Below are 21,131 nucleotides of genomic sequence, written 5' to 3' on the forward strand. Positions count from 1 at the left end.
GGCACGGGTAATGGAAATGATTTCCGGGAACATCAGTGAGGAAATAGTGTCCCTGAGGGAGGGAATGTCAGGCAGTGGGAACGACGGCACTGGCCATCAGGGAGGGAATGTCCGAGGTAGCGGAAACGACGGCACAGGCCATCGGGGAGAGCATGTGTGAAGTTGCTGCTGTAATAAGGGAACACAGCCAGGCCATGCGCCATTGACAGAATCAACTGCCACTCCCACTGCAATCCCCACACCAACCTCTGAAGAGACCCAAGCCTGGCTCTCCACATTAACACCTGACCCCACCTCATGAAGTGCACATTCACCGAGATGTGGATGAGAGATGGATGCAGCTTCTCTTTGCTGCTGTTGTTGGTGATACTGTTGCAACTGTTTTCAAATTGCAAGTTTTTTGTAAGTTATGTAAATTTACAACTTTATAAGTGATCTTAAAGAGTCATATTAAAATAAAGTTTGATACAAGAATTATTTTATTACACTAAAGTGAAGTACATTATAAACTTTTCAATAAAATATATTTTACATTAAAACTGAATCATGTTCCATTAACACAACACAATATTTAGGAACAACTGCAAAAAATAAACATGTCCGTGCGGAATAGTTGTCGCAGAGCCCTCGGGCATCAGTAAAGCGTTCACGGATGGCGCAAGGCTCGAGCAATTGTTAAAGGAGCACGATGGCCCGCCCTCCTCCGACGTCGTGCTCAGGCACTTGTATGGTTTCCTGATGGTCGTCGTCCTCCTCCTCCACCAGCTCCTGCTCGTCACCTGCATCTTCCAAATCATTATCATCAGCCACTCTCACCGCAGGTGGGTGGTCATCTTCCACTCTCAGCTGCTGCTGCCTCATGATGGCTAAGTTATGCAGCATGCAGTACACAACAGTGAACTGACTGACAATCTCAGGGGAGTATTGCAAGTAGCCTCCGGAATGGTCCAGGCATCGGAAACGCTGTTTCAAGATGCCAATGGTCCTCTCTATGATGCTGTGTGTCGTTATGTGCGACATGTTATATTGATGGTCTGCATCGGTTCTCATTACGCAGAGGGGCGTCACGAGCCAGGTGGCCAGGCCGTACTCTTTGTCTCCCAGAAGTCAGCTCTGCCCTTCTGACTGCTGCTCAAACATGTCAGATATAACGCTGTCGCGTAGGATGAACACATCATTGGTGCTGCCAGGGTATCTCGCATCGACTGACATGATGCGATGCATGTTGTCACACACGAGCTGCACATTAATGGAGTGAAAGCCTTTTCTATTCCTGACCGGCTCGGCATCCTCCACAGGTGATGTGGCTACAATCAATACAGCCCTGTATCTTTGGGAAGCCAGCAATCCTTGAGATCCTGACAGCCCGGTCATGGATTGCTTGGGCAGTCATTGGGAACTTAATGAAGTCATTCCTCTGTGCATACAGTGCAGCCGTGACCTCGTGAATAGAGACATGTATTCCATGTTGAGAGATGGTGTGCACATCTCTAGTTGTAGCTTGAAACGATCCCGAGGCATAGAAGGAAATTGCAACGGTAACCTTCACTTCAACACACAAGACAGTCCACCTGCCGCTTCTCGGCTGTAAATCTGGTCTCAGCAACTCACAGATCTCATGGACAACTTCTCTGTGGAAACGCAGCCTTCTGACACAATCTGCCTCACTCAGGTCCAGGTACGAACGCCCGACTTGAAATTGCCAAGGTGGGTAAGGTCTCCTGCCCAGCAGCCCTATGGGTCCTGATGTGATGAGCTCGAATCAATTCTCTCCTACGTAGCACACGGATGCCAAACCGTTGCAAAATTTGTGCCATTGAAATTGCTGCACCCATACTTAAAGTAAAAGTTAAACTTTCAAAGGTCAAAGAAGGTGAAAAATGGCTGCAAAGCAGAGTTTTGCACCCCCCCCCCCCCAAGGTATGTGTATGGGCCACACCCAAAGGTCTTTTGTTCTCTCCCCCTCCCCCCTTCAGTCATGTGACTTCTCTCATCTCCCCGCACCACCCCCACCCCCCCCAGCCTGTTGTAGCCTGGTTCATTCCTGAAGCCTGTGCGTTCTGAGCCCAGCCCCCCTTTAAGTTGATTCCTGCAGCTTCTGTGTTCTGCGAGCCCAGCCTGCTGCGTGTTGTGTGTGGCCAGTTCTCTGCGCGCGCTCTTCCGCCCAGGCATCCCACCCACCCGCCCCTATCCCCAGCCGAGTGGCCTCTTGCACCGGCAGGCCTGCTGACTTCCTGGGCCAAGTTATCAAGGTCCTCTCCGCTTTCCTATCCCCCCCCCCGCCCCCCCCCCCCGACAATCTCTGGCTACCTGCGCTGATTTCTTAACTCCGCACTGGTTTTCTGTGCGGCCACACGTGGCAACATACGCTGGCCTAAGTTAGTTTGGAGCAACTATTAGCTGGCCAAAACAGGCGTAGGTGGCTGGTAACTCCCCCTTTTGGAAAAAAAAACAAAACTTAAAAAAATCCTAACTAACTCACTTACACTGGCACAAATTAAATGAGCAGAATGGGGATTTTTAAGATACTCCAGAAAAATCAAGTTGCTCCAAAAAAAAAACAGAGCAACTCCTGGGCAAATTTGGGCCCTTTGTATCTACTTTTCACTTCAATTGATAAGAAAAAACTTTTTTTGGGGGTGGCGGGGGGGAGGAGAACATATGAATTTTGGTGTGTCTTCTGAAAAAAATGTGTTATTTAACTGCAGTAGTGGAGAAGATAATCTACAAGATGCTTGTCATGAAATGGACAGTTTTAGATCATAAAATAGATCAATTGTCTTCCAGCTAGTGCTGAATATATATGCCTTTTATGTTACAATGGCAGCAGCACTGTTGAGAAGTTTTTGTCCACTTAGTTATCCTTCAATTAACCCGCTATAGAAAAAAGATGCCAGGCATAGGGAAATTCATGGTGAGAGTTTATCGGCGCGATCCCAGCCTGCAAGACCATCAGCAGGCCAGGGCCATTAGAGGGAGCAGCGTGTGCTGCTGCAAGAGGACGATGGCTGCGAAGCCTGGTCGCTGATTGCAGTGCAGGCAGGCACAGTATGAGGGGTGAGGGAGTGGCAAGAGTTTGTAGATGGAGGTGACCATGGCCCAGGAGAGCCATGAGTTTTGGGGCTCAGAGGAGGTGAGGGCCCGGGGGCAGCAAGGGCCAGCCCACGCTGCAATATGTGTGCGCGCTGGGTCCGTGCAGCAGAGCTGGTCTCCAGTTGTCTTGGGTAATCCTTGCCACTGGACCAAGACCTAGCTCTGTCAAGCCTGTGTGGTGGCTGGTGTGCAACGGCCACCCCACATTAATAAAAATCCACGCACAGGCATCTTCCACCCTTAAAGATGTAGTTCGGGATCTGGAATATTAAAACACCTGTGAACTCATCCCTTTTTGGCGTGGAAGCAAGTCATCCTCGCTTTGAGGGACTGCCTATGATGATTATTGTCAAGCTAAATGGCTATCAAAGATTTAGCATTCTTGCATTTTCCTCACAATGCATGTAATCTTTCTGTTAACTTGGATGTGCTGCAATTTAACATTTCTCAATTATCCAGCTCTTCAGTTCGGTTACACACTACTCAAGTATTTATTTCACAAGTAATGTAAAATTTGTTTAGATACTTCACCTATATTTTCTCCTAGGAATTAAAAAATATTTCCTAGCTGGATTTCTGCATCATTTCATCCTGATTGCATTCTTGAAGTAAATTTGCTCCAATATCCTATTTATCAATGATTCAGTTCCTAAATTGGGTTCACCTGTTGATTGAAACACAAAATAGATTGAGGAGCAGTTATATTACATTGATTTAGATCTCAAAATAAAAGCATTGTATTGTATGATTAGATAATTTGAACTCCAGTATATAAAATAGATTGTTTAAAAATAGGATGCAATTTTCAGAAGACAATTTTGAAAGTAAATTTTTGTTTGTTCAAACCTTAATTAGAATAGTTTTTGCTCACATTTTGCAGGATTGAATGCTATTCATTATTTCTGACGAGTGAGACCTTTTTCCAATCAAAATAGAAAATGTTATTTATCTGTATCTAAGGGCCCAAGTTTCCACATGATAAAAAACGGGCGCCCCTCCGAGCTGGGCGCCCGTTTTTTATCGTGTGGAAACTTCGTGCCTAAAACAGCACCTAAAAAAAAAAATCTCGATTCTGGAGCGTTCTGCAGCTCCTTGTCTGCCTGGCGCGGCGCCCAGGGGGGCGGAGCCTACACTCGCGTTGATTTTGTAAGTGGGAGGGGGCGGGTACTATTTAAATTAGTTTTTTTCCTGCCGGCAACGCTGCGCGTGCGCGTTGGAGCGTTCGCGCATGCTCAGTGTGAAAAAAACATTGGCACTCGGCCATTTTAGTACTTTGTAGCTGTTTAATTTTTGAACATTTTTTTAATAAAAGCAAATTAGCACTTGCAGCCTTCTCACTGTCCCCCCCCCCCCCCCCCGTGGGAAGAACGGGCGCCTCCTCTCCCCTCCCCCCACCCCGCGGGAAGAACGGGCGCCTCCTCTCCCCTCCCCCCACCCCGCGGGAAGAACGGGCGCCTCCCCCCCCCGCGGGAAAGAACGGGCGCCTCAGGCTGACTGCAGAATTCTCCGTGCCTGAAGCACTTTCACACAGGTAGGAAGATGGTTTATTTAATCTTTTCTTTGCTTATAAATGTTTATTCAGGTTGGATTTATTTGTAGAAGTATAAATAAGGATTTATTGTAGAATTTAATGAGTTCCCTCCCGCCCCCTCCCCCCCCCCCCTCGTTCTAGACGCCTAATTTGTAACCTGCGCCTGATTTTTTAATGTGTAGAACAGGTTTTTTCAGTTCTACAAAAAATCTTCACTTGCTCCATTCTACTTTAGTTTGGAGTACGTTTTCACTGTGGAAACTTTCAAATCAGGCGTCAGTGGCCGGACACGCCCCCTTTTGAAGAAAAAATTCTGTTCCAAAGTAGAACTGTTCTACCTGACTAGAACTGCAGAAAAAAAAATGTGGAGAATTGCGATTTCCAAGATAGTCCGTTCTCCACCAGTTGCTCCTAAAAATCAGGCGCAAATCATGTGGAAACTTGGGCCCTAAATGTCAGCAATTATAATTAAGTGCTGTTCAGAAGGCATTGTCATTTATTTAGAATTTTGAACATCAACAACAATACCAGGAATCAGTGAGTGTAGATGAACAGAGTAGGGTGCAAGAGCAGTTCCGTTACTCATGAGATTAAGGCCATATTGAATTCTACATAATCAATCATTCATCATATTGCAATGAACTCAAAAACTAACCTACATCCATTTCAACAGGAAGAGAATCCAGGTGTTTCTTGTACGAATGATTTCTGCTATTGTCTGTAACAGTGGATACATGATTAAAATCCATTGACATGGTTTATATCCTGTGAAGTGGACTGACCTGAAAGTGATGGTCACAGCTGAATTACTGTCCACATCATGAGTAGGATAAAAATTATATCCTACAGCTTTTCGTAATGTTATTCTCTTAATGCTATAGCATAAAAAATTAATCTGGTAAAGAATTGGCTAAGACAAAATAAGATGGGTTTAATGTTGCACGCAATTCCTTTGTGGTTTGCTTCAAGCTCAAGTGTAGCTGGAGGCAGTAAAAGTATTAATTATTCTATTGAAGATTTAGGACAGTTATACTTCTTAAAACGCATTTCCAAAGGGAAAATGGAGCACGATGTGATGACATCGCCATGTAATTGGGATGGACATTTATACCATTCCACCAAAATTAAATTAAAATGTTGTGGATCAGTTGCCAGTTTTCATAGTGAAGCCACAGTCTCGTATTAGTAAAAGAAAATTCGAATAAATATTGTCCTTAAATTATTTTTCAACACATGCACTCAACAAGCATTCCATGCATTGGTCTGACCTGGTTGTTTCCCCACAGATATATAATGGAAAATGTTGAAAATCTGAACTATAAATAGAAAATGTTTGATGGATAGCACCTGAAAAGAGATATTGGCCATGAAATTGCACTTGGCGGTGCAGCCTCCGAACTCTGAGCAAAATCTGGTATGAGGCCCCAAATGGAAACTTGCTTTGAAATGTTGCAGAGTTGTGCACAACGTAGTGGCCCATGGATCCCAGAGGTGCACCGTTGTGCTTACCTGGGATCACGTAGGGTGGTGCTCTTTTCACTAACCAATAAGGAAACACGGAAAACCCTGTTTGTCTAATATGCTTTAAAGAAAAAAAGACTTGCATTTATATAGCACCTTTCACAGGACATCCCAAAGCACTTAACAGCCAATGAAATACTTTTTGAAGTGTAGTCACTGTTGTAATGTAAGAAACGCGACAGCCAATTTGCACACTGCAAGCTTCCTACAAACAGCTGTGTGATAATGACCAAATAATGACCCTGAAATTCCGGTTGGAGGCTTCCTTCAGACGAACGCCTCCGACCTGAAATATTTCTATGAATGTACCTGGTGGTTCTGGAGTTGCCTTCGATTCCGGTCGGAGGCCTTCTTTTCCCACACATCGCAACACGCTCCTGTCTTCGAGATACGAAAGTAAAATCTGGAGTCACATGCACCTGGACATCCAATCATGGTACAGGATTCTAATTGATAGTAATGGGAACTCCATATCTTCAAGTTCTTATTACTATCAATGAGAATAATCCCCGAAAACACCCAAACACAACATAATAAAAAAAACACCTCGCATATTTAAAATTAATTGAAATTAAAGTTAATTAAATGTTGTAGAAAAAAAAATGTTTTCCAGATTTTTAAAAATGTTTTATTTAGGGTTTAAAATAAACTTACCTCAATGGACAGGGTTTTTACTCTAAAGATGTGTGTTTAACTTTAATTTTCATGTGTTTTAAAACTCTTACGCTGGTAAAAGTAGGCTATGCGCCTATTTTTAACCAGGTGTAAAAGTTTCAAAGACATTCGCTGGGCAAGAGATGGGCAAATAGCCCAATCTCACCCGCACAAATGTCCTTGCTGCGGGGATGCAGAAAAGCATGCGCATACGAATCGGCGAGGACGGGATTTCACGCCCAATCTGTTCTTGTGATGTTGATTGAAGGATAAATATTGGCCAGGGCACCCGGGATAAGAAAGATACAGGTCAATTGGAATCCAGCCTTTCTTGCAAGCTTACATCAGTACATTTCAATAAATCTGTAAATGACCGAACAAAAGACCAAACCCTTTTGTCAGTGAAAGTAGATCGATAGAATTTTTAAAACTGGCAACACAGTTTTTGGTTGATAGTCAATTTGGAATGAGAAGATTGAGTCTGCAAGATTTAAAAAAAATTAAACTCAGCCTTTACAGCTGCCTGGTAAGTTCTTTTACCTGTTTGTTTTTAATTATTATGCCCCTAAAATTGCAATATTCGCATTCTCCCCCCCTTCCTTATGCTGTGCAAAACAGGCTCCTGCGCCTGTTTACACCAGCTGTAACATTTTCCAGAGTAATGATGTGCAGTTGGTGGGCAATTAGCCCAACTTTTCGCCAACAATGAGGATTAAATTTGCTTTGGATCATCTTTCTATTTGGAACTTGACAGATTGCAAGTTCAGGATTTATCGTAACCACAAGCACATGCGGAAATCCCAACCTCGTGGTCAATTTCAAAGGTGGTGTGATGGCGTATTCTGGGAGTACGCCATCATACCGACTGCAAATTCAGGACCATTAACTGGTTAAGCTATTTTGTCCTCCCAGATGTTGTGAATCTGCAGGACATTTCTATATATTTTTTTTTATTTTGTCTTTTTTCCAGAACCTGTTTTGATAATGCAAGGTGTAAGGTCTTTGTTAAACACCTCACCTGTGACTGTGCTACTTTTGAACTAACCGAACCAGCAGCAATCTAATTTTCAAGTAAAACATTGTAGTTTAATTGATAGTTTGTTGTGGCCAACAAAAGCATGCAGCTTGCATTGTGAAATAGACCTAAAGTCTAATTCTGTCATGATGCAAAATACATCACAGAGCTAGGATACTTACTTTAATGACTTAACTTTTGAAATGCTTGGTGAAAAATGTACTGGTGATAATTCTGTACCTTAACTACCTTACTGCTAAATTTCATCTCATTTTAGTCGAGTAAAAAGACCCAGCTATCTGAACCTTTAATGATAACTAAGGATTTAAACCCAACATTAATTCAGAGGACCTTCTCTGAAACTTTTCCAGGTCCTTTATATTTCCCATCATGTGAGGGGACTAGAAATGGGCACAGTATCCTAGATGGGGTTTAACTATATAATTATTAAGTGCATAGATGTCAATCTCGAAAACAAACTGCCTCAGTTAATGCTAGTATTCTCTCTTCCCACTACCTCAAAATGCCACTTCCCGATTCTACCACCTTCCCTTCCCCAAAACACAACTCTCATCATCTTCCCCTTCCTCACGAATTCCTCTTCCCTCCATCTTCCTTTTCTCATTGCCATCCATTCCCTCTTGCCCCTCCTTTCAGTTTTACCTTTCCTTTCTGCTAAATTTCCCCTCCATCCTTGTTTTTCATTCCTCCCTTTGCTCTCCCCTCAGCATCAATTGGTTGCAGCATACTGTAAGTAAGGATTCCAGTGTGCAACAGCAGGAAACACTGTGCAGAAATAGCATTGAGGGACAAAGACACTCGTTTGCTCTGATCTTTATTGGCAAATGCTAACACACAGAATGAGTCCCCAAAACACTGACGATCAACATTTCTCCCTGACAGTTCTATGATAGTGTAACCAAAAGTAAGCCTAGCACAAGTGTTATTGATTTGGCATAATATTTGGGCTTTGGAGAGTTCTTTTCATTTTGTAGTTATCACCACTGAAGTGAAAATAAGTATGATTTTATTTTGTGGGGAAAAATCTCATGCCTGTTCGACAAAGGGAAATAGTGGAACCCAGTTTATTCCACGTGCGTAAAACAACTGTAAACACTTCGGAATTTGCCACTTGTGAATTATGCTGTTTACTCACTTGTGGGAAAAAAACAAGATGTACCCTATGGTGTACACTGATTGTCCCATTAGCCTATGTTTTTGCCATGTTGAGCCTGACCAGTTTGCGTATACAGGATACCAAAAATATGTACCGGAAGCATTAGCAGATTATGGTATGGCTGAATGCAGGCCTTTTAAAATGATTATATTGGAATAAGTGGCAAGCTTCACAGAGGTTCCTTCAAATATGGTTAAAGCTAAATTACCTCATTGCAAAAATAATGAACTCTTACAGTTTAAGGTAGATTTTAGCTTAAAGTAATAAAACACTATTGTGCTTATTCACAGTTCACTGGTTAACTAACCATATTTAATTCTTGATTGAAGACTAATAATGTATTTACCTAATTATTGTTGTGCTGAAAAGTTGAATTCCTGTCACTCTCAGTTCTAAGGAGTTTAGCAAAACGAATTGTCTTTCATAAAGTACATGTTCCACCGAGTCATTCTGTGGGCAGTGACTCTTTGGATCTATCTTAGTCTTGCTCTACCAAAAGTAAATCTAGTTCCATCTTCTTCACTGGGGACCAGTTACCCTTATCAGTCTATATATAGCTGCTGTTTATTTATGCCAGCCTGCTTTTTAGCTGCTGTTTGCCCATGGTGGCTTCTTGCAGTCAGTCCTTCAAGGATAACATGTTGGTTTTCCATTTTTTTTTCTCTTGCCAGTAAGTGATGACATATGAGGTAGGATTAGGGTTTTAAGTAAAGTATTAAGAAAAATGCACCCCCGATTAGGGCTTGGGGAAGTTTAGACAGTGGGAGGGGGGAGGCTGAGGGTGAAAAGTTGGCGGATGGCGGGAGATGACGAGGGTAAAGTTGTTTTGTTCGGGGAGCTCCCTAGGGAGCTGGCACCCCGGAGGGCCATCTTTTCCCTATCACCTCAGGCGCTAACCTCCCCTCCAAACATCCACGCCTCTCACCGGCGACGACGACCGGACTACTGGCGACCGAGCCTCCTGCAACGGCGACCTGGACCTGGTCCTCTTTCTTCGACGTCGACTCAGGTGCCCCAACCGATCCTTGATCCTCGACGACGCCAGGTGAGCCTCCAACCAGGCAATCGGGCATCCACCCCCCCAACCATGATCGGACCTCTTCCAGCGGCGATCGGGCCACTGCCAACGGTGGCAGCTGGACCTCTCCTCCACGACTACAAGGAATGACGATCCTCGATGACGCCCAGTGAACCAGGTGAGCCTCCGACCAGGCGATCGGGCCCCTCGAGCAGCGATTGGGTGCCTCCCCTTCAACGGCGATCAGGTTATTCCCAAAGACAATCGGGGCCCCTCCAATGACGGCGACTGGGCCTCTCCTCCTCAGTGGCAATTGGGCCTCCTCTTCAGCAAAGACTTGGCCTCTCCTTCCCCACCGGTGACCTGGCCTCTTCTCTCCCAGCACATGGTGAGTACCATGGCCATGACCACCCTGACCTTCCACACTGATCTCCAGCGGACCACTGACCCTCCCAATGCCTGCCCCAACCAAGCAGCAGACCACCTACCATCAAGGGAGCTACTCAGCACCGAGCTTGTGGCCAACATCTCGCCATAGACAACTAGGCTCACATAGCAGTGCCTAGTCCCGTCTTGGACCCCTTGCCACTGGACCTTGCTCAGCTAAGCCCGTGTGGTCGTCGGTGTGCAACGACTGCCCCATGTTAAAATAACTCAGGCGCAGGCATCTTCCACTCATCTTATGAGGTAATGGCCTTGTTCAAATGCAACGGCTCAGTGCCGTTGGATCCTCCAAAATGCAAAATATGCAACAGGGAGAATAGTTGGATGAGGGAAAAATGTTTGGTACGTTTGAGCAAGACATGCAATTATCTATACTCTATATACCTCTATATAATGGAATCCATTATTAAGGAAGTAGTAGCAGGGCATTTAGAAAATGATAATACAAGCCAGCAGAGTCAACATGGTTTTATGAAAGGGAAATTGTGTTTGACAAATTTATTAGTTCTTTGAGGATGGGAAGGGGAACCAGTAGATGTAGTGTATTTGGATTTCCAAAAGGCATTCTGTAAGGTGCCACATAAAAGGTTACTGCACAAGAGCTCACGGTGTTGGGGGTAATATATTAGCATGGACAGAGGATTGGCTAACTGATAGAAATTAGAGTCGGGATAAATAGGTAATTTTCAGGTTGGCAAACTGTAACTAGTGGGGTGCCACAGGGATCAGTGCTGGGACCTCAACTATTTACAATCTATATTAATGATTTGGATGAAAGGACCGAATGTAATGTAGCCACATTTGCTGACAATACAAAGATAGGTGAGAAAGCAAGTTGTGAGGAGGACACAATGGGCCCAAGTTTCCACAAGAAAAAAAACGGGCGCCCCTCCGACCTGGACGCCCGTTTTTCACGCCTAAAACGGCGCCTAAAAAAATCCTCGGTATTCTCCACCTACTTACAGGTCCTCTGGCCCTCGGCACAGCCAGCACGAGCTGTGGGGGGGCGGAGCCAGGTCCCTGCGCTGAAAACAGTGCCGGGACCTCTGCACATGCGCGCTACAGTCGGCACGCAAGTGCAGTAGCTCCAGGCGCCGAACTGTGTGGGAGGGGCCCGAAGCACGCAGCCCCTAGCCCTGGCTGAATGGCCTCACTGGGGCTGCGTGAATAAGGCTCCTCCCACGGCCAGCTACTGCTCCCCGCCCCCGACAAGACCCGACACCCGCTCCCCCGCCCCCCCCCCCCCCCGCCGACCAGACCCGACCTGACACCCGGCCCCCCGCCGACCAGACACCCGCTTCTCCCCCCCCCCCTCTCTCTCTCTCTCTCTCTCTCTCTCTCTCTCTCTCTCTCTCTCTCTCTCTCTCTCTCCCCCTCTCTCTCCCTCCCTCCCTCCCTCCCTCCCCCCCCTCCCTCCCTCCCTCCCTCCCCCCCCTCCCTCTCTCTCTCTCTCTCTCTCTCTCTCTCTCCCCCTCCCGCTCAGCGGCACGAACGGCTGCAGAATTCTCCCTGGCTGAAGCACTTTCACACAGGTAGGAAGATGCTTTATTTAATCTTTTCTTGGCTTATAAATGTTTATTCAGGTTGGATTTATTTGTATAATATTTGTAGAAGTATAAATAAGGATTTATTGTCGAATTTAATGAATTCCCTTCCCCCCCCCTCCCCCCCACCTCGTTCTGGACGCCTAATTTGTAACCTGCGCCTGATTTTTTAATGTGTAGAACAGGTTTTTTTCAGTTCTACAAAAATCTTCACTGGCTCCATTCTACTTTAGTTTGGAGTACATTTTCACTGTGGAAACTTTCAAATCAGGCGTCAGTGGCCGGACACGCCCCCTTTTGAAGAAAAAATTCTGTTCTAAACTAGAACTGTTCTACCTGACTAGAACTGCAGAAAAAAAAATGTGGAGAATTGCGATTTCTAAAATAGTCCGTTCTCCACCAGTTGCTCCTAAAAATCAGGCGCGAATCATGTGGAAACTTGGGCCCAATGAGTCTCCAAAGAGATACAGATAGGTTAAGTGAGTGGGCAAAAATTTGGCAGATGGGGAATAATGTGGGAAAATGTGAGGTTATCTACTTTGGTAGGAAGAATAGAAAAGCAAAATATTTAGATGGAGAGAGACTACAAAATGCGGTGCAGAGGAATCTGGGTGTCCTCATACATGAAGCACAAAGTTAGCATGCAGGTACAGCAAGTTATTAGGAAGGCAAATGGAATACTGGCTTTTATTGCAAGGAGAATGGAGTATAAAAGTAGGGAAGTCTTGCTACAACTGTACAGGGCATTGGTGAGACCACACCGAGAGTACAACGTACAGTTTTGGTCTCCTTATTTCAGGAGGGATATACTTGCTTTGGAGGTAGTTCAGAGAATGTTCCTAAGATGAAGGAGTTTTATCAGGAAAGGTTGAGCAGGTTGGGTCTATATTCATTGGAGTTTTGAAGAATGAGAGGTGAACTTATTAAAACACAAGATTCTGAGGGGGCTTGACAGAGTAGATGCTGAGAAGATGTTTCCCCTTGTAGGGCAAGCTAGAACTTGGGGACATAGTTTCAGAATAAGGGGTCGCCCATTTAAAACGGAGATGAGGAAGAATTTCTTCGGGTCGTGAATTTTTGGAATTCTCTACCCTAGGGAGCTGTGGAGGCTGAGTCATTGAATATATTTAAGGCTGAGATAGACAGATTTTTGATCTACAGGGGAGCGGGCAGGAAAGCTGAGTTGAGGCCAAGATTAGATCAGCCATGATCTTATTGAATGGCAGACAGGCTCGAGGGGCTGAATGGCCTACTCCTGCTCCTATTATGTTATAACTCCAATGGTTAATAAAATAATTCTCTGAGGACACAAGCATATTCACAGGTCATTGTTGATGGGTTTTGCATGAGTTAATTACTTTGAGTATTCATGACTCTCAATATTTTTGTGCCAGAGTAATTTATCTGTGTAAAGTTGAGTCGAAAAACAAAATGGTTTTACCTCGTTCTGAGGATGGTTGTTTCCTGAGTGTTCATTCGACGATTATTATATTTTTATAATTATCTTAGTGAATCCTCAATATAGAGAGAAAATAATGAAGGGTATTTTTGCAAGACTAGCTCTGACGAGTAAATGCAGATATCAGCTACAAAGGTGTTAGTTCAGATATACCAATTAGCAACCATTTTTCTGAAGTCAAAGATGTCGCTGCATTTTAAACTAAGGGCTGGAATTTCATCAGCCTTCTGCTGCATTTTTCGGCGGTATTTATTTTGTTTTGGGTTTCCCACCCAGTGGGAAATTGTTGGAAAGTGTTCCGCTGGCGGTTTTGAGATAACGCTGGGGAGCGGACCGCCAGCGCGCATCACTCGAAAAACCACTTCCACCTGAGTTTGGTCACAGCGGTGACCCGTAGATGGAAGAAAAAAAAGGCGAGGAGAAATCAGTCGGAGCAGCCCTTACAACAGCGGTAGGTATGAAATCCTGCAAAAAAAGATAAGTTAACAGTTTAAAAAAAATTATTTTGCAGCGATTCAGTAGAAAAGGGTCTTGTGACTGTTTGGCGATTTTTATTTTTTATTTTTTGTAAAAATATTTGTTGTGTTTCCCCCCCTCCCTAGGCCCAACTCACAGCCTCGGACTAAAGTTGACGAGGATCGTATTTTCCGCCACAAATCCTCGTACAATGCCGATTTTTCCCGCCGGGCGGATTTTTTCAATTTTTTCATGAATTTTCGGCCGTTTTTAATAGCAGGAATCTTTTGGGGCGGCATTTTGGGTGGTGGCGGTTTTTGATCAAATTCCAGCCCTAAGTATGGTGCCTAGTTTCACTATGAGCCTTCCGTTGAAGAGACTATTTTGGCAATTGCTGGTTGATAAACCTTCATGCATCCTTAAAGATCAAGTTGAGCAAAATTCATTTGGGTTTTACAGTGGGCAGTGTTGCATTGCAATAAATTCTATAGCCTTTATTCCTATGCATAACTAAAGAAGCAACAGTCTGACAAAAGTATGACTTGATCATTTATTACTTGAGCAAATGTATTTCAACTCGAGTGCATCATTTTATTTAAAATACTTAAAGTTAATCGCCGTTTGTGGTCTTTGAAAATATTCATGATTAAACTGTCAAGCCTTTTTGACATAATGGGCCAATATGTGGATTACGTCTTGATCAATGTGACTGTCATCAATTTACATTCAGGTTAAATAAGAAAACACATTTTTCAAATAATTTAATGGCAGGAGTGAAAATTAAAGTATATTAACTGCTAAAATAAACGTGAAGCGGTTGCAAAAAGATAAATGCGGCTTTTACAACAAACAACAACTCGTGCAGAAAAAGTGACTTAATTACACAATCTATGCTTCATGCTGCGATCCGATTGGCACATTGTATTTTAACAAGAGTATAAACGCTATAACGGTACTAACCTCTTATCAATAAGACACTCATCATCTTGTGCTTAGATTTGAATTGTTTTCTGACAAAAGACAGGTTTTACAAATCTAGTAGGAAAGTAACAAATGCCGACTTAATACTTGATCAAAAAGATGTTTTTTAAGAGGATTTTAAAAGTGAAGAGAGAAGTTGAGTGACTAGTTTTCTGACCATAGTCCTGAGGCATCTGGAGGTTATGTCCCCAGTTCAGGGATGAAGGGAAGGGCAGATGCACCTAAAGTCAGAGTTAGAAGTCCAAGGAAGTTGGAGGAAACACAAAGCTGGAGGAGATGGCAGACATAGTGTGTGAAATTTGAAGATGAGGACAAAGATTTTCAATTGAAAAGTTGGAGGGCAGTGAGAGAGTTAGAAATAGCCCAGTTTAAGGCTATCGCTATTCACTTTAATAATCAGGATTGACTGTAAAACCAATCTATGGTTTTACTGTGGTTAATCAGAGTTTAAGACGGAATATAACACACTAGTTATAGAGCAAAAACATACAACCATAACAGATGGTTAATACCCATCCTGATCAGACAAACGGCTGGCGCACGTGAGCAGTTCTTTGGCTTGCAGTCTCTTTCTCTGTCTCGAGCTTCCTTCGGTAAAGCATGCGATCACTCAGTGTTCAACCAGCTCGACTTCTGTTTTGCTCTCCCCTCACACCATCTGTATGGTCAATCTTGAGGAGACTTTTATTCCATTTTTAGGGGTGGGCCTGATCCTGGATATTGACAAGACCTTTTGACCTATAGATGTCCCCCATAAAACTTAATATCCAATAAGACTTCTAGTTCTTTGTCTCGATTCTCGAAACAAAGCCCGCCCGAAAGATTGTCTTACGATTATGGTCACTTGTCATCGTTTGTACCTTTTCGAAGACGCTTTTCCTTGGAATACCTTTCATGTCCCTCTGTCTCTATTCTTCGGGTACAATCAATACAAAGCCTTATTCCTCCACTCTTTGAACTACGAGTCCTAAACCAGAAAAGTGCTCACTTTAGAATTGTTACCTCTTTTACGACGTAGCAATATGTTTACGTTAACTCTCTCAATTTCCATCCATTATCTTCGCCAATAGTTTTGTTTAGCTATCTTCAAATCTTACCCTTCGCATTATACATAAAATACATAAACAAGGTTCAAGTCTTAACTTAAAAACAACAGATAATCGCTTAGCAACAGGAAAATTGTATATAGTACAAAGAACTTATACCCTCCATTTCTAAGCATTTCTCAGATTCGAATAGACTTTCCGTCTGCAGTTCAAAACAACAATTTAAACACAGCATTCGTATCAGTTTTATACTTTTTTCCCTGATTTCTAACAAAGTCCAGATCAGCAAGTCGGGATCGATTGGCAAGCAGGTCATAATATGGGTGGTGAGGTTTTGGGCAAGGTAGAGGAATAGAGACTGGCTAGGAGAGCATGCAAAGATCAGGTCAGGGGTGACAAAAGCGCACATAATGGTTTAGATAGCGTTAGGGTGAGGTTTGCGTGGAGGTGGTTGATGTTCAAAAGGTAAAAGCAAGCAGTCTCGGTTATTGATTCAAATGCTGAGATTTTGCACAATCTAATTCAGCCAAATGGAGTGGTGGGGAGTAGGAAATGAATTCAGTGATGATGTAGAAGATTACATGGCAGGGACAAAAATGATAGCTTTGATCTTCCTGATCTTCACTTGGAGGAAATTTTGGCCTGCCCAAGGCTTAATGTCAGACAGAATTGATCAAGGGAAGCAATGCCATTGCTGGAGTTACGCAGGCTGTATTAGCACATGTAGGAATGGTACCATGCACAGGCAGTCCCATAGAACTGGACAACAGAGGCCAGACAATGGAGGAAGATGGCACGATAGACAATGTCAAATATCATGGAGGGGTTGAGGAGAATAAGGTGGATTCATACAATGTGGTGTTAGAAATAGCCAAGTTGAAGGCTATCTCTAGTCACAATAATCAGGATTGACTGTAAGCCAATCTGGTGGGTATATTGTGTTTAATTAGAGTTTAAGATGGAATAGAACACATTAGTTATATAGCAAAAACATTCGACTGTAACAGATAGTTGATACCGATCCCGATCGGACAAACTGCTGGCGCATGTGAGCAGTTCTCTGGCTTGCAAACCCTTTCTCTTTGTCTAGTGCTTCCTATGGTAAAGCATGGGATCACTCGAAGAGTGTTCGACCAGCCCAACTTCTGTTTCATTCTCTCCTTGCACCGTTTGTGAGAACAACCTTAAGATGACTACGTTTATTCTCTTTTTAGGGGCAGGCCTGACATGGGATATTGACAATACCTTTTGACCGAAAGAAATGTCCCTAAAAACTTGCTATCCAATACCGTATTGTGTTCTTTGTCTCGATCTTTGTTTCAAGAACCCGCCCTAAAGATGTATTACGATTTTGGCTACATGTCTTTCTCTGTTTACACTTTCCCAGGGTTCGTTCTTTGACATTTGTATCTTATCTCTTTCGTCCATATACTGCTGTTGATGCCATGAGGCCCAGAAAACTGCTTGTTCCAGAGTGTTACCTCCTTTATAACATAGCAAATGTTTAACACATTGTCTTAAAGATACATAAATAAAGTTGGAAGTTTTAACTTGAAAACAACAGGCAATGGTTGTCATAATGCAGAATGCTGTAATCTCAGCAGGGTACCAAAACATTTGCATTTCTAAACATCTAATTCCAGTCTGAGGAGACACTTAGGCTCCAGTTCAAAACAACGATTTAAATACAATATCCTTCGTGTTAGTTTTATACATTTTGAACCCCTGATTTCTAACCGTGGTTTTAGTCACCAAAGGTGTAATTTGTCTTTGAACAGCCAGTCTCAGAACTATGAGTCGGGTAGGCGCTGGGTTGAAGTTATTTGAACAGGGAATTTTTCAAGAGGTGAGTTGGGAGGTGACAACACATTGAAGGGAGTTGGGGACGGAAGTGGGGGAGGCTAGCAACGTGGTGGAATCAGAGAGGACAGGCAGATCAGGGGTATGCTGTTTGAAGAGGGCGTTTTGTCTTTCTAAAAAGTAGAGGGATGGTGTCTGGACAAAAGAAGCCATTTACAATGTTAGCAATCCTAGAGTCCAGGAACAAGGATGAAGTGGTGTAGTATTGGGTGAGAAGCGCATCAAATAGACAAGACAAGGGTCTCATAGAAGTGATGAGCTTGAAGAAGGCAGGCGGAGATGAAGCAGAAACTGTGAAGTAATGGGGATAAATGAGTGGGGGACTGGAGGCAGCCAGGAGATGGAGAGAAGGAGAGAAAGATGGCAGCAGAAGCAAATGTGCTGTGGTCTTAAACTTAGAAATGATTACATGTATGAGCACTTTCTGCTTGCTGTTGGAGACGACGTTAGAGAAGCCAGGCAAAATGCATTTGAAGAGGTGGCTCATCTTGGAGAAAAGAGGGATTGTCCTTGCTCTCTGATAATAAAATAATAGGATTTTGCTGATGGGAAAGAAGCACAGCAGTACTTGACATGCTTGAGCTCGATATCGCAATGAATGAAAAGGTCATTTGTCAGCTTAAATTTGCAGGCCTCTGATTTGATAGCTTGAAGAAGGTAACTACCGTGAAAACGGCATGGGTAGAAGGCAATAGATTTTGTGGAGAGCAGCGTAACTAAGGATTACGATGCCGGCATCCGAATGGAATGTGCACTTAGCTGCTGGGAATCCTCTTCCGAGAATTTGCTGCCACATGTTGCGGAGTTGAGCGCAGCATAGTGGCCCACAGATCCTGGGATGCTCCGTGTGCATAAGCATACCTGGGATCACGTGGGTTGGTGCCCCAATCAGGAATCAAAGTCTCATTCACCCTCATTATTCTATGACACTTGCATTCTTTAATTGATTTACGGACGATTTGAGTGTAATGAAAGTTGGATACATATTTGGATCAATTTAAAACTCAGGCTTTGATCTCCTGGATGGGTTTCAACTCTCTAAGTATTGGCCAAGTGAGCAAAATGGCAAGTTGGATCCAAAATTGGCTCAGAGGCAGGAAGAAAATGGTAATGGTTGATGGGTATTTTTGTGACTGGAAGGCTGTATCCAGCAGGGCTCAGTGCTGGGTCCCTTGCTTTTTGTGGTATATATCAATGACTTGGACTTCAACGACTGTCTGTCCCACCTGTGACAGAGACTGTAATTCCCGTATTGGGCTGTTAAGTTACCTAAGAACTCACTTTTAGAGTGGAAGCAAGTCTTCCTCGATTTTGAGGGACTGCCTATGATGAAGATGATCCCCAGCATTGAAGCACTGACCACACTTGATCAGCTCCGCTGGGCAGGCCACATTGTTCGCATGCCTGACACAAGACTCCCAAAGCAAGCGCTCTACTCAGAACTCCTTCACGGCAAACGAGCCAAAGGCGGACAGAGGAAACTTTTCAAGGACACCCTCAAAGCCTCCCTGATAAAGTGCAACATCCCCAATGACACCTGGGAGTCCCTGGCCAGAGACCGCCTTATGTGGAGGAAGTGCATCCGGGAGGTATAAGATTTCTAAATCTCCGGCATTAAATTGATAACGCGACTGATTCTTTTCTTTTAAAACAATTTGGAATAGTTTATTAAACACACACACACATGTACACCTATCAGCAGTCGTCAGCTATCCTACGGATCGACTTAGTTATAATAGATACAATGAGGTTACAATAAAAACAGTATACTTTACTTCCCTCTGGCAAAGCACACGGCCTGCTTCTTGGTCTGTAGAGGAAGGTCCTGCTTTTGCCATGTGCTTAAGAAAAGAGAGAGCGCGCGCAATCTTTGTTCCTCAGAATTGGATCTTGGTTCTAGCACAGTTCCTTGTTGGCTCTCCTCGCACATGTGTCTGTCTGGAGGACCCAGTGCCATCCCTTGATTTAGATCGTGGTTTTCCAATTAAGACAATATACAAACAGGACATGCTGGAAGTCTGTGAGCTTCCATTTTGTTTCAACACTGCAGCCTTTCCATATAATCTACACTTTTAACATTTATAATACACAGAATCAATTTTATCATTACTTAAACACTTTTATTCTTACAAACTCCCCACCTTGAGAGGGAAATATCCTTATTGACTCCTCATATGGTTTATCTCCTCAGGGCTCACATATCATAAACATGAGGGGGTTTTGATAGCTCTGCTCTTTATGGGGTCAAGTTTCAGCTGCCCGCTGGAACGGCGCACATCGGAGAGGCCCGCCTAATTTATAAAACAAAAATTGCGCCGAATGCTTACTTCGCGATTCTCCGATAGCTGTAGGCCCATTTCCACCTCGGTGCTGCGCAGCAGGAGCTGCTGGGGGCGGAGCTACAGCCCTGCGCCGAAAACAGTGCCGGCAGCTTCTCAACGTGCGCAATAGCTGCCGGCTTCCTGTCTCCGGGCGATGGCCCTATCCCAGGCCAAAGGGACATCGCCCCTATCCCCGGCCGAGTGGCCTGCGCGTCTTATCTCAGCGGCGGGGCCCACCCGCCTGGCCTCTCGCTGGGGGCAGGCCCCGCCCGAAGAGTTGGCGGCGGCAGTAGCCCGGCATCGGCTGCTTGCGGGCCCCGCCCGAAGTCCTCAGCGGGGCCCGGCTTCTTCATCGTTTTCTTTCCCCCCCTCCATCTTCCTCTCTTCTCCGCCCCCCCCCCATCTTCTCTTCTCACCCCCCCCCCCCCCCACAACCATCTTCTCTTCTCCCCCCCCATCATCTTCTCTCCACCCCCCCATCATCATCTTCACTTTTCCCCCCCTCCTTCTCCCTGGTGCTGTAGTAGGTGAGTGGAAATAATTTATTTATTGTGTGATTTTCAATTTTTAAAACATTTTTCATTTTTTAATTTATTTGGATTGATTTATTTATCATTTATTATTGATGGCTCTTTATTTGTAAAAGTGAAGTGTTTAATGTTTGTAAACTCCTCCCCCCCCCCCCGCAATCTTTCATTCCATACGCCTGATTTCCAAGTGTAGACAAGGTTTTTCTGGGCGAACAAAAATCTACACTTACTCCATTCTAAGTTAGTTTGGAGTAAGTTTTTGCTGCCTAAACTTGCAAAGCAGGCGTAAGTGGCCAGACACTTTTTGGAAAAAAAAATCTGTTTTAAAATTAAACTGTTCTAACTCACTAGAACTGGAGCAAACTAAAGGCCGAGAATTGCAATTTCTAATATACTCCATTCTAAACTAGTTGCTCCAAAAAACTAGGAGCAACTCAGGCAGAAACTTGACCCCTATGTTTCTGTGAGGTGGATGACCGTT

General features: G+C 44.0%; 1 protein-coding gene across 1 annotated transcript in view; it reads right to left on the reverse strand.

The window, feature by feature from the left end:
- Positions 1–675: 675 nt before the first annotated feature.
- The window catches only part of tbc1d22a (TBC1 domain family, member 22a), a 294,045-nt gene continuing 273,589 nt past the window's right edge, over positions 676–21,131 (reverse strand). The window contains exons 12-14 of the mRNA XM_070896745.1: positions 13,901–13,921; positions 5,280–5,342; positions 676–866 (exon numbers count right to left, since the gene is read on the reverse strand). Coding sequence (XP_070752846.1) covers positions 676–866; positions 5,280–5,342; positions 13,901–13,921 — 275 coding nt within the window. The remainder of the gene's footprint in view (positions 867–5,279; positions 5,343–13,900; positions 13,922–21,131) is intronic.

The sequence above is a fragment of the Pristiophorus japonicus genome, chromosome 13, assembly GCF_044704955.1.
Source record: "Pristiophorus japonicus isolate sPriJap1 chromosome 13, sPriJap1.hap1, whole genome shotgun sequence".
Lineage (NCBI taxonomy): Eukaryota > Metazoa > Chordata > Chondrichthyes > Pristiophoridae > Pristiophorus > Pristiophorus japonicus.